Source organism: Ictidomys tridecemlineatus, chromosome 2 (assembly GCF_052094955.1).
Source record: "Ictidomys tridecemlineatus isolate mIctTri1 chromosome 2, mIctTri1.hap1, whole genome shotgun sequence".
NCBI lineage: Eukaryota > Metazoa > Chordata > Mammalia > Rodentia > Sciuridae > Ictidomys > Ictidomys tridecemlineatus.
This window is the reverse complement of record NC_135478.1, coordinates 187,945,700-187,961,804: the sequence shown is the minus strand read 5'-3', so window position 1 is coordinate 187,961,804 and position 16,105 is coordinate 187,945,700. Positions and strand designations below refer to the sequence as shown.

The 16,105-nt window shown below is 36.7% G+C and overlaps 1 protein-coding gene across 6 annotated transcripts in view; it reads right to left on the bottom strand.

Moving 5' to 3' along the window:
• The window catches only part of Cttnbp2 (cortactin binding protein 2), a 140,804-nt gene that overhangs the window by 48,531 nt on the left and 76,168 nt on the right, over window positions 1-16,105 (bottom strand). For all 6 annotated transcript variants that reach the window (XM_078040320.1, XM_078040316.1, XM_078040318.1 and 3 more), the window contains 4 exons: window positions 15,789-15,888; window positions 13,608-13,758; window positions 11,025-11,279; window positions 551-668 (listed from right to left, as the gene is read on the bottom strand). In XM_078040320.1, coding sequence (XP_077896446.1) covers window positions 551-668; window positions 11,025-11,279; window positions 13,608-13,758; window positions 15,789-15,888 — 624 coding nt within the window. The remainder of the gene's footprint in view (window positions 1-550; window positions 669-11,024; window positions 11,280-13,607; window positions 13,759-15,788; window positions 15,889-16,105) is intronic.

Sequence of the window (16,105 nt, the reverse complement as noted above, 5' to 3'; positions counted from 1 at the left end):
GATATAAGTCATAATATTTTATTTGACCTGGCATTCCATATTCATAAACCCACTAGTGAGCCTTTCATGAAAGGTGTTAAGGAGACTATACTTTTGGAGCTGAAGGGACCCAAGAGATTATCAATTATACATAGATTCATAGGCAACCAGGCATCAGGAGAGAACCCACGTGCCTCTCTCAGAGGATCAGCTGATGCAGAGTACCCAGTGGGATTTCACCCACCCTGGCAAATCTAACGTCTAGAACAACAATCTAAGTGAGAAGAAAAAAAGCAATTCATATTTAGAGAGCTCTCCTGGATTCGTCAGTAGAATACGATAAAGATCTAGCATTATCTGAATGGCAAGTTGTTCTGTAATGTCATTCTACATGGAAGGAAAAAATAATTGCTACATCTATCATCAATAAAATGTTTTTGCATTAGCAAGGGTTCAAAAGAAGTTAACAAGGGAATGAGAAAATTGTACTTGCAATAATGTATTTCCCATTATCCCAAAGGCCCCTGAGGCGTAGAGGGAGGATGAGCAACCAGCTTTTAATGCCACTCACTCAGATTCTCCAGCAAATGCTTGCAGTCATCTGTGGCAACATCATGCACAGTCCGATTGCACTTGTCTCTCTTTTCTGGCTCGAGCCCTCCATGCCTACACAAGATTTCTAGGCAGTTCTGCAAAGACAAGACCTCTATTACCTTCACGTCAAAATGAATTAACTTGAGTGCAAAACCCAAAGGAAAAGCCAGTTGCTTGTGGCAAGCCAATCAAGAATTCACAGCTAGAAATCTTATTTCAATTCCAGCAACCCAAATAACCAAACTGGTCTCAGATTAATCTAAATAGTGTCTAGAACTGAAAAGCAAAGAATGCTTCATTTACGTAAGTTTTTTTTTGGTTTTTTTTTTTTTTTTTCAATCTGTGCTGACGATGGAATCTAGGACCTTGAGCCTGTCACATAGACAACTACATAAGTGCACAGGTTGAGCAAGTGCTCTACCACTGTGTATATTCTCATCCCAAAGAGCCCTTCTTTTAAATGGGAGTCATTGCTCTCAGGGAAGGCTCTTAGGTTTTAAGAACACCAACAACAACCAAAAAAAAAATGCTTAGGCTGGGGTTGTGGCTCAGTGGTAGAGTGCTTGCCTGGCATGTGTGAGACCCTGGGTTTGATCCTCAGCACCTCAAGTAAAAAAATAAAAAATCCATTGATGACTAAAAAATGACTAGCTCATTAATTGCTGGGTTTGCAGAGTGAAATTAAGAATGAAACTGACTTTTCAAGTACCCTTTCATGGTAATTTGATAATATGAAGCAAAAACACTGCTATCATTGGATGCTCCCTATTGCCTTCTAGACTACAAACTGCCTTCCTAAAGTGCAGGGCTCCAATAATTCTTTCCCAGAGTTCCCATAAGCACATTTGTAATTTGAGAACTTATGCCGCCCTACTTACTTATTTTAAAAACATGAACATCGTGGTTGAGTTAAAAAAAAATCATTCCCAATAGATATTAATTAAAATTATGTTCCTTTTTTCAGCTTTTTGTCCTACTAAGCTGCTTAAGAAAATCTTCCTTCAAAAACTATCAGTAACTATTACGTGAAAGGTCTTACTCCTCATAATTCTTCAAAGGCAAATTAAAAGACAATATACATATAGATGTAAGTTTCATACTTTATATACAACCAGAGATATGAAAAATTGTGTTGTATATGTGTAATAAGAATTGTAATGTATTATGCAGTCATTTATTTTTTTAAATTAATTTAAAAAAAGAATTTCACAGCAGGATATTATATCAGGGTATTTAACAAAAAAAAATAGTTCTACTGGAGCAACTGTTACTAATTCATAATTTGTATACTGATTTTCCACAAGAATATGTAGAAAACTGAATAAAACAGAAACAATGAGAAGGAGCTAAAAACCGAACCAAGTAATGTCCTCCTCCTCCTTCTCTCTCTCTCTCTCTCAGAGTTGTGCATATATGGGCATGGATGGGACTGACACTTCAGACAACACAGTAAATCAGGCAGTCTGCAAAGCCTTCTCTAATCTTCCTGAGCACCCTTTTTTCTGCTGAGTAAAATGAATTTTTTCTTTTCTAATATAAAATGTTTTTCTTGAAGTATAATATTCACATAGACAACTACCTAAGTGCACAGGTTGAAGCACTATCTAAAGGGAACAAACCTGTGGAAGGAGCACTTTGTTCCTTTCAACCTCTAGCCTCTCATCCCCATAACTTCTGTTCTGATGTCTAAATCAGCGATTGGTTTAACCTGTTTTTGAATTCCATATAAATAGAATTGTAATTTAGGTATACTTTTATATTTGGCTTCTTTAATTCAACATAATGTCTTTAAGATTTATTCATGCGTTAGGAGTGGTCATAATTCATCTTGCTTTTTTTAAAAAAAATCATTACTAAATGGTATTTCATTACATGAATACGTATCCATTCTCTTGTTGAGGGAGATTTGGGTCCACTATGAACACTGCAATACATATCCTGTGGTCCACAAATATTGGGTATATGTACTTGTGCTGAATCACTAGGGTGTAGGTTGTGGCATCCGCAAGAGCTTTTGAAAGTGACTGTACATTGGTACACCCATGAGTATGTGTGAGTTCCAGTTGCTTCATATTACCTCCAAAACATACTTTTAGATGCAATACTGAGTTCACAGAAAAATATAAGAAATCTCTAAGTATCACACACAATAATAATAATAAAATGAAATTTGAACAGAAAGCCAGTGCTGGTCTACAGCAGAGCTGATACACAGAACCTTTTTTGGACAAGAGCATTGGTACCTACATGTAAAAAAAGGGACTCAATCAGAGAGACTGTAAAAAAAATCAGCCTGTCTGAAAAGGGAACTTACTAGAGCATTTGTTTCTTATTGCCTGCTCCTACTCAGATTGGAGGGATCTCTGAGACTTGTCATCAAATTTTGGCTTTCATGAATCTATCTATGGTTTAGATTTAAGAAATCACTGTTTGTAAATTAGCTGAATTCAGTCAAATGTATAAATAACAGTTCTTATCAAGCTGTTATTACTAATTATATAAAACCAGCAAATGAATAAGGTAGTTCCTGCAAAAGACACACAATATTGATTGAGAAATTAATTCTAAGAGACTTAAACAGAATACAATCTGAGAACTAAACTTTGTTAATTCCCAAGATGAGAAGAGATAAAAATAACACATTCGTTACACAAGTTAGTATTAGTAGCAAGAGTATAAGAGTCAAAGCAGACCTAGATACTAATCCTAACACTACAAATGATAATACCTATAGCCAATGGTAAATCTTTTGACATTTTCTGCTGTAGTTTCTTTATCTGTGTTTCAAATATCTGTATTTTATAGGATTGTTATATGGCTTAAATGAAAAGATGTATATAAAGCTCTTGTGTTTTTGGCACATATTAAAACTCATGGTATTTACCACCAGCCCTAATTTATTAAAATCAACATCATAACCACTAATTGGAAAACAAGTACTAACAGTACTATTAGTTAGCTGATTTTATGTTACAAGCACATGACAAATATCACTAGTCTCAAGATGATTCTAAATGATGTTACTTCACATTACAAACAGCAATGACAAAAGGTGCAATATACATTTGCAATTCTCCTGAATTAAGGTTCTTTGATTTCTGACTTTCAAAGTGGGTGGTTTCTAATTTTTGTCACACTCAGGTAGGGCAGTGGGCAATAATATAAGCAGTGACATTCTCTTAAAGGAAACGTGAAATGTCAGTGCTCAAGGGTAATGCATATCCAAACACAGCTAGCTACAAGGGGGAACTCTACAATGCTATGCTGATTCTGTAGGGAACATAAGGGAGATAAAAATTTTGACTCATGGGGCTGGGGATGTGGCTCAAGCGGTAGCGCGCTCGCCTGGCATGTGTGCGGCCCGGGTTCGATCCTCAGCACCACATACCAACAAAGATGTTGTGTCCGCCAACTAAAAATAAATAAATATTAAAATATTCTCTCTCTCTCTCCTCTCTCACTCTCTCTTTAAAAAAAAAATTTTGACTCAGGTGGCACTTAATAGCAGCAGCTACAGCAATGATTTGAGCACAAGTTCTAGGCACTGTTCTGGCACTTTGCAAGTAGAGACATGCATGGCTTAAGGATGGGGATACATTCAGAGAATGTGTTGTGAGGCAATTTCATGTTGTGAAAATACCACAAGGAGTACTTCAACAAACTCCTATGGCTATGTTATCACTAGGCAATATAATCTTAAAGAACAACCATCATATAGATTTTAGTCAGCTGGTTACTAAAATGACATTTTGTTGTTTAATGCTTATTTACTCCAGATTACAACTTCATGGAACAGGTACTAAGCACCTCTGTGCCAGCCACTATGTTAAGGCTGTTCAGGTCCTTAAGAACAAGATTCCATGTCCCACAGAGTGTCAAAGTGTCTTAAATAGTTGGACATGGAGAAAATACAAAAAATGAAGGGATGCATTAGCTTTCTATTACAATAACAAACACTTGAGATGATCAACTTAAAAAGAAGTAAGGTTTATTGTGGTTCAGAGTTTCAGAGGTTTCAGTCTGTAGCCAGCTGGCACTGTTGCTTCTAGACATGTGACGAGACACGAAACCATGGTTTGGGGCACACAGTAGAGTAAATGATGCTCACCTCAGAGTGGATAGGAAGCAAAAGGAGAAAGAGGAATAGCCAACATCCTAATACTCACTTCAAAGGCATAACCCCAAAAGGTTGGGAGATGCTGGATTAGGCCCTACCTCTCAAAGGTTTCATCACCTCCCCAAAGTGTCATGAGCTAGGGACCAAGCCTTTAACATATGGGCCTTTGGATATGAAAGTAAGCTTTTACTTTATGGAGGAATAGGAGTAGGGACAGAGGGAGAAAAATACTTTATGCTCTCTCCTGCTGCGTGGGATTGTATGAAGAGGAGAAATGCTGCAGGACTAGTCACTGGGAATGAATTTCCAGGGGGGCAAAACTGGGTAGGGTGTGCTACCCCGGAATCTAGAAGGATGAGTTTAAGCTCAAGTCCTATTAAGTCCAATAGAGAAACCCTTGCTGTAACAGACTTTAAAGTAGTGACTTAGGCTTCAGTTTTCCCTTCCACTCACATTTACAACCTAGTTTTGGGTGACCACTAGCTCAGAAAACAAGTGAAGGGGTCCATTATTCCAGTGAAGGGCAGAAGAGATATTGAAGTATATTAAGATATTAAGCAATCTTTGCTATGGTCTTTTAATGAGAGCTTATAAGCAAGGAACCAGGACCAATGAGATTAAACAGAAGCCCCAGGTTCAAGGAGTAAGAGAGAAAATCAAAGTCAAGGCAGGGAGCCAAGAGTTTGGGATTGGGCAGAGGAGAGAGAAAGCAGAAAGAGTTTTGAAATGTGCAGAAAAGTGAGAACAACCTGGGGTTGCGGGTGTATTCAGGGCTTTGCAGGGTAGGCTTCCTTGAAAGGCAGGGGAGATGCACACTGTTAACATGGGAAGTAAGGGCATTAGTGAGAAGGTACATGGAGGTTTGAGTGGCCAAAGATGAAACTGACTGGAATTGACTATGAAGGGCTGAGAACTGGTGTTCAGTGCTTTTCTGTAAGTACAGGGATGTGTTCCAGGCCCAACTGCCATGAGTGTCTTTTCTAAAAAGACAAATGTTGCATGTAGGAGTCATGTTGGAAAGGAAGAGGATGATGAGAAAGGGACCGGTTATGAAAGAACCATAACAGCCCAATCATTTATTGATTCAATAAGCTATTAGTGCTTCTGGGCCAGAGACTGCTGAGAACAATATACACAAAGATGAAAAAAGTGTTTTTTTCAGAGGAGGTGGAAACAGAGAGAGGCACATAAACAATTACAATAAAGTAGAAGCCCTAAGTAAAGTGCAGAGAGGTGCCCTGGGAATACCTAACTCCTAGAGCCAAGACTTCAGCTGAGATGTTTTCCAGGCAGAAAAAGTTCAGATCAGGAGAAGAGGCTATTTGAGGCAATGGGAACAGCAGATGCAAAGCCAGGGAGAGGAGAGAAAGCACAGGATGTATCCATGGCTACTGGTCATACATGGTTAGAGCACAGAATGCACTGTGGAAGGTGACAGAAACGCACCTGTGGAGGTGACTGAGGCCAGCAGGAAGGGGCTGGCCCTTACCCTGTGGAAAGGCATGAAGTGGTTATGTTACATCACCATGGTCACCTGCTGGAAAGGTCCCTCGTGTGTCATTGTGAAGGAGTGAAACCTAGAGACTGGGATACCACGGTAGGAGCATCGAGACAGCAGATGATGAAGGCTCTGCAGTCAATGGAGGAGGCAATATATTCGAAGTTCATTTATAAAAATAAAATCTAGAGTTGTATCAATCATTCAAGTTCATTAAGTTAGGAAGTTGGTACACGTAAAAACAAATGCCAGGTGATGTTACTGGATGAAGAGAGGAAATGTAAGACGTAGCCAACTGACGGGCTAAGGGACATATGCATTGGGGTCTGGGGACAAACCACATGGAACTGCCTGGTGGGAGCGAAAGTGAAAATGGTCATCAATAGTTTATCATATAATGTTCTAAATGGGACATCTTAAAGAGTAAAAGTTGGCACTGAGCAGTTCTACCAAGGCATAAACAGGACTGTACTGGGTACACTGGCAAGTTCATTCCCTAGTTATCTAGGAGATGCCCTGTAACCTGTGAGCTTCCTGGAAAGGAGCTTCCTGGATGGACTCAGGAAATGCTTATTAGGGCTAAAGAGAAGATTCTGGAATTCCTTGAGATATATTCTGGGGATCAACAGGGAGGAAATACAGAATGAGAGGAGAGAAAGGGTCTAAACTACATCTATTAAAGTTGTAAGCAGCAGACACCAGAAAGTCCATGTCTTAGCAAGGCAGGGAGAATGACTCTCGGTAGCTAGTTTATGTCCCCTCTAGGGTTCCTCCAGATAATCAATGTGGCCCAAAGGAAGCAACAATGCAATTACTCTTCACTGAATATTCTAGAATAAGTGTTTTGTTTTTTTAAAACCTTTCCCTTTGTTTACATACAGCCTAACATTTTCAAAAATAATTTGACTAAAAACAGGAAATAGTCATTTAGAATAAGAAAGTTTCCTATTTATCCTGATTAACATCTAGATCCTGTGACTTGGTACTTTGAAGATACCTTATCTTTCTTTTATTTAAACAAGTTATACAATTTTGTGTGACAAGGAAAAACTGTAGTAAGTCCTGTTATCTTGTTCTCTTTGAAGCAAAGACAGAGAAATAAAGAATCCAAATTTGGGGGCTCCATGTAAATCCTGGCACATACTTAACCTATCCAGGCCACCAGGAGAACGAGTGTGGCTGCAATGGGGTGAGAGAGTGTCAGATTCCTATAGAGCTAAAAGCTAATAATGCATATCAGAATGCAATCCTAATACAATGTAGCAATGATTTTAGGATGGCAATAAAAGGGCTACCAGAGGACAGTGGGCCTGCCCAGAAATGACCTCTAGGATGCTGAAAATAAGTGTCTAGAAGACAGGTAAAAGTCAGATGTCAGGTATACATTTGGGAGTAGCTATCACTGCTACAGTTAAAGCTGAAAATCTGAATAAACTCTTTTAAAGAATAGGAGGAGGTAGCTGAGAATGGAGCTTAGGAGTGATGTCAAGGGAGAAGTGGGGAAAGGGCAATGTTCTGGAAGCCCAGGGAGAAAAGAATTTGCATTAAATAGTCAACATATTAAATATATTCAGAGAGACAGAACAGAAAAATGAGTGATAAGAAACCACAGGTTTTGGCAATTGATAAGCTAGAAATATAATCTATTTCCATAATCAAAAACTCATGCTATCCCCTAAATTTAAAAAAAATTGAGTTTTATTTGAGCATTTGAGTTTTATTCAGTGATGCTCAAATTCAGATAATCTCCTGAATTTGTTTCTGGTACAGGAACTGGACTTGCTGAAGATCTCATGGCAGAGCAGAGAGCTTCAAGTAGAATTCCTTTTTCGATTCACACAAAGTGATTGAAACAAAGAAAGGTTTATCCTTGGTTCAGCTTTCTCTCTGAAGTAGACATAGGCCAGCTTGAGAGAGGTGCTTGTATTGCTAAACACTGCATGGTGATTTGTATTAATTTCTTAACCATTAGAAAAGAGACCAACTACTAAAATGGAACAAGCACTTATGGGGGATTGTCTATGAACTGGCCTTGGGAAATGTTTCACCATTTCCCAAGACTTAAGTTTCCTCATTTACAACATGAGGGGGTTGGACTGGATCAGTTATGGGCCTTTGAGCTCTAAAATTCATATGGAAAGAAAGTTGCTTCTTGGATAATGATGCTACTACTACCTGTGAAGGCTGGACATGCATAGATTGCTGTAGAGAGAGAGAAAAAAATCCTGTTTTTTTATGCTCTGTGGTAAGAACAGACTCTCTCTCTACCAACACATTAATTCGTAACTGTAATTTCTATTTTTCAGAAAACTAGCCTTAGTAACTTAGTTGTGACTAGATAGTCCTAAAGAGTTATCCCAATCAAAATAGAAAAATTCTTTTAAGACAAATGATGGAAAAATATCTTTGAATACTTTTGACTGGAAAGGAAGAATGCACAATGAAAAAAGTAGTGGAACCAGGCAATCTGGCTTTATTCCCAACCTCTATCTATTAAACCCTCTAGGATTGAAATATCCTAATTATAAGATAAACAGATTAGACTGGAAGATTAAATGTCCATTCCAGGGCTACCAAAACCAAACCTATTATTTTAATAGCTTAGAAATATGGGAATATTTTCAATCACGTGCCTTTAAAAATCTCTTTCCTTATAAAAAAAATTCATCTAACACTTCTTAAAGTAATAATACAAAAGAGTCATATTCTATGGGAGAAAGAGGTCATATTGTCCTTTACACAGTAGTAACAGAGCATCCACTGCTTGCCAGGATCTTGGGAATCAATGTAGATACTATCTTTGATCATCAAAACCCCAGGATTGGTAAAGAGCTCATAATGAAGGAACTGAGCAATACTCTCCACCAAAAAAGGGTAACTCCTTGGGAAAAATTCTCTGCCTAGCAGGAAGGGCTCAGTAGCCCAATATTCCAAGTCAGAGATGCTCGAGTTTTCTTTTATTTTTACCTACAGGTTGGATGCATGCACAACCTACTCCTTTCAGTAACATCTTGCAGTATAGAAGTTTTCTTTTAGGGATGTCAGTAGGTTTCAATGTACTCTTTCTATGTACCTCTTCACCATCAAATGAGAGTCACAGTCTTAGATTAACTGTGCATTTTCAAATTTAAACTATTCATGTTTCCCATTTTTGCCTCCTAAAAATTTTATGTCAAATGCTGCTGCATTCCATTTAAATCTATGTATGTATATCAAGTTCTCAGAATTCTTTTTCTTTTGTTAAAGGATATGGTGTGTGTTGGGGGAACTACTGCCCAAAAGTATTGAACCATATCTTGCCTTTTTCTCACTTCTTAAAAACCAAAGTCAAAATGAAAGGCCTTTGCAGGAGATCCTAACAGGAAATTACCCATCCAGGAGCTCCAAATACACATCTCTAGGTACTTCTATCTGGAATGAACAAAACACTTAGATTCAGCATATCTAAAGCTACATTCTATTTTTCTGATTAGGGTGCTGGCTTTTCTTTGCTTTTTCCTGGAACATCATTGTCTTTCTATCCGGCTTCTTCCATTCCTATGTCTGCTCTGTGTTCCATCTCTGGACACTTCTTGTCTACAATGTCTCTCAATATTTTCCTGATTCACATCATCTTGCACCATTTAGTCTCTCCCTGTGTTTCCAATTTGTCCAAAATTCCAACTTCTAAATGTTATTGCTAAATTCATGAATTTAAACTGTGAAGCAGATTATCTTTCCCCTTTTTCTAAAACTTTTCATTGACTTTACTTGCACTAGTAAATTCAGAATAAACTCCTTAATGTCACTGAAGGCCTCATGCCTACAATGAAACTCCCAGTCTGATTTTATTTCTCGCGACTCTTCCTTAACTCAGTTGAAGCTTTTTTCTACCTCCTTATCTCCATGTCTCCATTTTTACTTCTCCCTCCACCTGAACTACTCTGCTTTCTCAATGGTGAGTGGTACATTTAACCCATTTGGCAAATCCCCCAATAATTTCCATCTCCTCCAGAATGAACCATCCCTAAGTCTAACATTGCTACAACTATTCTTTGAAGTATGTATGATCTTCTATTTTTCACAATTGTTCAATTTTTATACTATTTCAATAGCATGCCTATTATCCTTGTGTTAATTTTGTGTTTCTTTTATTATATACTTGTCTTATAACCTGCACACTTGCCACTAGACTAGGAGCAGAAATAAGCACAGTAAACATTATTGTGCACACTGACAAACATTCAGGAGCTTTCTAATGGCTTACTATTATTATTGCTAAAATGATTTAGAAAAAGCATGATTTAACTAGACAAAGCATACTTTAAAAAAAATAATCAGTACTTTTTATACTCTGGGTGAAATCTAGAGCTCTCTCTTAGATATCAGTCAGAAAGCACAGGTAGTGCAAAAATTTGACAACTGAGGAAACTGGGCAAGATCAAAAACCCTGCAGTACAGGTGGGAACCCTGACCCCACTTCTAACTAGTTGCACAGTCTTGGAAACAAACAACCCAATGGACTAAGATAATATCAATCTTTTTCTCCTATTATAGATGACATAAAATGTTCAAAATTACTTTCATATTCTTATTAATAGCTTTTGAATACAATGATTTTTTAAATTTCATGAAAGTCTCTTGTACATTTAAATTTTATAAAAAGTCTTATACCCTTGGTGATATATATCAGCTGGGTAGGCAAAAATTGTCAATTTGTACCAGTAGCTCACCATCAACTGCAGGGGTATCATTTGGGTCTTCCATTATTTGACTTAAATACACTCAATCGATAACAAACAATATTGCCACTTATCAAATTATGACTGCAATGAAGCCAGCTGCTTCAGGACACACCTTAAAACCTTTTGAAGCAGCAATATGGGCAGCAGTCCAGCCTTCTCTGTCAGCGTGGTTAATGAGGTCTGCAGGAACAGCAGGCTTCGACGTGCCTTCAAGACAGTCTTCTCCCCCATCCAAGGCAAAGAAGCCTGGCTCAGGCACCTCCTCACTCAAACAGTCTCCAGGAGCTGGTGCTCTATGGTACATGAGAAGCTTGAGGCTATCCACATTACCAGCATCCACAGCTGCATGAACTGGTGTCCAACCATCCTGAAAATAAATGACCAGGGAGGGGGAAGGGGTCATAACAACATTAATGTTGAGAACAGTATTATTTAAAGTCTATCTCTAAATGTTCTTGGGCATGGACCACTGAGCTGGGGAAAACAGGCATTCCAATCCTACCACCGATGAGCTATGTTCTTTGCTTGTGCCAGCTGCTGTAATTCCCACTGCTATGACTCATGTTTGCTGTTTTCTAACTGTTTCCACCTAATAGTTAACCATCTGGAGTGAGCAGGCAGTGCCCAGGTCTATAACTGAATATAATATATGATAACCCAGAAATCTCAATTTACTATTTTAAAAGAAAACAAACTTTAAAGAGAATTTTAAAAATATATTCAAGAATAATATTATTAGTAATATACTAAAAGAATGCTGTTATAAACCAGTTTTACTTAAAGGGCAGTGGCTTAACTCTAATCTTAAAAGTTTATGCAAACCATTCAAGAAGCAAATATTCTAAATAATAGGGGAAAAGGTAGACATACAGGAAAAACAAAGTCGAATAACTTCATTGGATATGGATGGGCCTCTTCTGAGTGTTCCATGATTGCAGAAGGATACTGATGCATATGAACTTAAGAAATGTTCCAAAAATTACTGGGTCCATATCTGAGAACTTGTGACTATGGAGCCCCTATAAGCTCATTCAGCTGGTTGGTAGAGCAGTCATGGTACTCTTTTCCTAGAACACTTTCTCAGGTGGAATTCCCAGACCAGTAGCATCAGTATCCCCTCAGAACTTTCTAGAAATATGGATCCTTAATCTTTACCCTAGGATCAGAAATTCTGGGGAAAGTTGGGCCACCAACCTGTTCTAAGGTTATTAAAATGTACTGAAGTTGGACATGCACTATCTAGGGAAAAATCTTGAATCCATCTAGAGTATCTCATTTCTATATAGAAATTGGTCTGCCAACTACAAAGCACCCATTTTCATTGTTTTTTAAACTTTTTAATTAAAAAAACACTATTTTTATTTTGGCTTATTTTATTTTACTACCTTTGTATTCTCCTTGACCTGATTTTGTCATGTAATATTTCATATTACTGTATTACAGGTATTTCAGGGAGCTATAACTTTAAAAAATAAGGTAGAAGATAGAAAAACAGACAATAAATGGAAGCTATCTCAATTTAGGCTGCAAACGGTCACTTATTGAAGCTGATCCTGGATGATGGGCCTTTCCTCTTTTTCTGGATCTCACACCAATAAAGCCCACTTGGCTAAGACAAGACCCCAGCTGGGCAGTATCTAGAATACTAAACCCTTAGTCACCAGCCAGGTAAAGCAATTTCATGGCTCCTTCTTCACAGGATTGTGGGCACCAACACCTTGGTAGCAGTTTGACTTAGGCCCTAGAGTATAAGTGTTCTTGACCTTCCCTGATTTACATTACAAAGCCAACACAGCCTTTTCTGAAAAACACTTTTCAGACTTCCATTCTCCTCTGTTACTTTCTTATTAAAAAGCAAAAGACACAATTATTCCCTGAAGATCTCCTGACAATTATACTGTTCATTGCCTTAGCTCTAAAGATTTTGTCCAGCTCCTCAATAACTACCTTTAGAGCTTTGCTTCTGTGTCCTCTTGCACAGAACATCACTTCAATTTTTACGTTACACTATTTATTTTTCATTCAATCTGCTTATATAAAATTCATTTACTTTTATCTATAAGTTAGAATTTTAATAATGAATAAATATATTGTGTAAACACCATAGGCTTCTTAGGTAAAACACATAAAATAATAAAGAATTGGAAAAATAACTATTTTCTTAGATTAATGATATAAATACAAAGTAGAGGGTTTAAAAACAACTTTTAAAAAGCTTTAGCAATGAGGTTCAGTGAAAAATGTTTATACCTGTATTATTATATCTCTGCTGGTATCATTAATTTTTGGTTCTTGTTGGTGAAATTACATAAGAAAACTCAAATCTAAGATTATTATTTGTTGAATGAATATAAACTTACACCTCCATTGTCTTGCCCGATTCTGAAAGTAAGACACAAATATTTGTTTTCCTGTTTTAAAGATAAATCATCTGAGGCTCAGGGGTTGAAGGACTGGTTAGGCTAATGGACAAGGCTTTGTATTTGGAAAATGTCTGACTTCTATTTGATTCTCTTCTCTGCTAATTAAAAATGTTCTGTATATTTGTGATTTTTCAAAAATATTTTTAATCCATGTTTGGTTGAATCCATAGATATGAAATCCCAAGTTACGGATAGTCACCTGTATTTTGCTTTTCTAGATGTAGAGTCTGAATAAACAGTATATACATGAGGGGAAGAAAACTGATACTTACTTGGGTTTTTACACTTCGGTCAGTGCCAGCTTCCAACAAGAGTTTAACACATTCTTTATTTCCATTTTTACAGGCCAGGTATAGAGGTGTCTGTCCTCCAGCAGCAGCATGATTAATGTGAGCATCATATGCAATTAATAATTCTACACACCTAACCACAAAGTAAGGATTAATTACATAAAAATTGAGTTTGACCCCTAAAGCATCACCTACCAAGATACTAAATATACACACACAATGATGCTAAAAAGCAATTCTGCATCTTCATACACATCTATTATTTCTATGTATTGGTTATTGTGGGTCTTATATTTTCCTCACAAATCTAGAAAATCTATTTTATTTGTTTTTATTTTCTTTTTTTCTAGAGTGTCAGAAAATGGTGAACTAATACCTTTAGTCACAACTAAATTACTTGCACAAAAATTTAAAATAGTACATTTGATCAAGTCCTAAAATATGGTTTGTGTCACTTCTCTTCAATCAACTTCTGAAAGTGGAATCCTTGGAACAGGTTTAGCTTGTTAGAATGAATGCTTTAAATATACTCTCTGTGTGTATATATATAAATACATAAATAACATATATGTATTTATATAATAAAAATACAATTTGTGGTGCAAAATAGTTTTAACCTTGCAAAAAGTTAGGCTGAGTCATTCTGAAAATTTTCACTTGAGAAAATATTTGCAAGTCGCATAGACAGTAGGGCACCATGTACCTCCTCTATAAAAAGTAACAGGGAGGCTGAGAAAAGGGCTGCCTTAGACAGAAATGACAGCAGAGAAGTTATCCTGCCTCCAAGCAGATACTCACTGCCCTGAGAATCAAGAAGGAAACCAAGAAGTAAAGTCAAGACTTGGTGACACTCTAAATCATAATCCAATGAAAAAGTAATTCACTTCATATTTTGTTAACACAGATGCATGGTTTGTTGTTTTGGTTTTCCTTTGCATCATCTGGTTTGTTTATATCTATTTTCAAAACAAGTCACTGTTATTTATATATGTGTGTATCATACATATTTATTAACTTATTCCTGGATTTCTATAGTGTTCTTCCCTTTTACAAAGGGAACCTCCTGTACTGTGACTATTATGCCCTGCAAGCAAGTGGCCCCACAGATTGCCTGGTGAGAAGGGAGAAGCATATAGCTCAGGAGAAATTCCTTTTGCAGGATGGGGGGTACATTCAAACAGTAACAACAAAATCAGTTTTTATGATTGTTAATAATAAACTCAGGGTGATGAGATATATTAGATATGCAGAAAAAAATACAACACCATACCTCAAACTGATACATTTTGAATATTATGATATTTAAATTTATGCTTAATAATATTTATGTGATATATTTATTAATATATTTATTCTTAAAACTCATATTTTAAGAATTCTATAACTTGTTAAAGAACATTTCTATCAGGAAAATTGGATTAAAATAGTAAAAGTAGCTTGCATTTTCTACAATCTGCCTTTTCAGCTCAGGAAGAGAAAGCAACTTAGCTTATTCAATTATTAAAATATGACCTTTTAAGAAGTACCTATTCATATTTTGTACCTATCTGACTTAGTAAGCTCCTGAGGAAATCACTGCTCAAGATATGTGCATTTTTAATTAATAGGCTTTCAGTTTATACTTGAACTATTTTTGCTACATGAGATTCCTGCTTCAATTTTTTTTTTCTTAACACGGCAAAACAAGATGAACACTTGGTATTTAATAACAAATAAATTGTCAGTAGTAACAATTATTACAAATAATATAATTCTATGGTTTTTTTTCTTTTTTTAATGCCATCATAAGTACAAAAATTGTGTTTTGTCTGGTTGTTTTTACTTTTCTCTTTTTTTCTAGACTGTCAGGAAATGGTGAACTAATACTTTCTCCACAGCCCCTTATCTCACTGCAGGTTGATGTGCCATGGATGCTCTTCAACATGCAACCTGGACACAGCATAATTTCCTTTGTCACTTCCCTCATTTGCAACTATTTAACTATTATCAAGAAGAAAAAAATTAGGATCCTACTTTGCATTCAAATATGTTTAGTGAATCTATTTGCCAATGGATTTCAAGTACTAGTTTACACATTTAGCTGGACCTAAAATAGGTGAGCAAAATACAAAGAGAAGTGATTTTCATAGAAAAGAAAAAAAAAGAATCAAGAGCATCACTTACTCAAAATGTCCCTGAGCAGCTGCAGCACACAAGGGTGTGAAGCCATTTTTATCAGCAGCATCGACTTGGGCTTCTGCATTCAGCAGCAATCTCACACAGTCTATGGATTTTAATAGGAAGTCATTTAAATTCCTCATTTAGAGTCATGATGAGACAGATTCAATGCAAGCTGCAAACAGATTCTAAACTCAAAAGACCTCTCTCACACAGTTCATCTGACAATTCTATCCTGACAGATATGAGATTCCACAGACCTCCTTTCCCAAAAATGATGATGCCCCCAAACTCACCAATGAAGACATGATCTTTCATTGCTT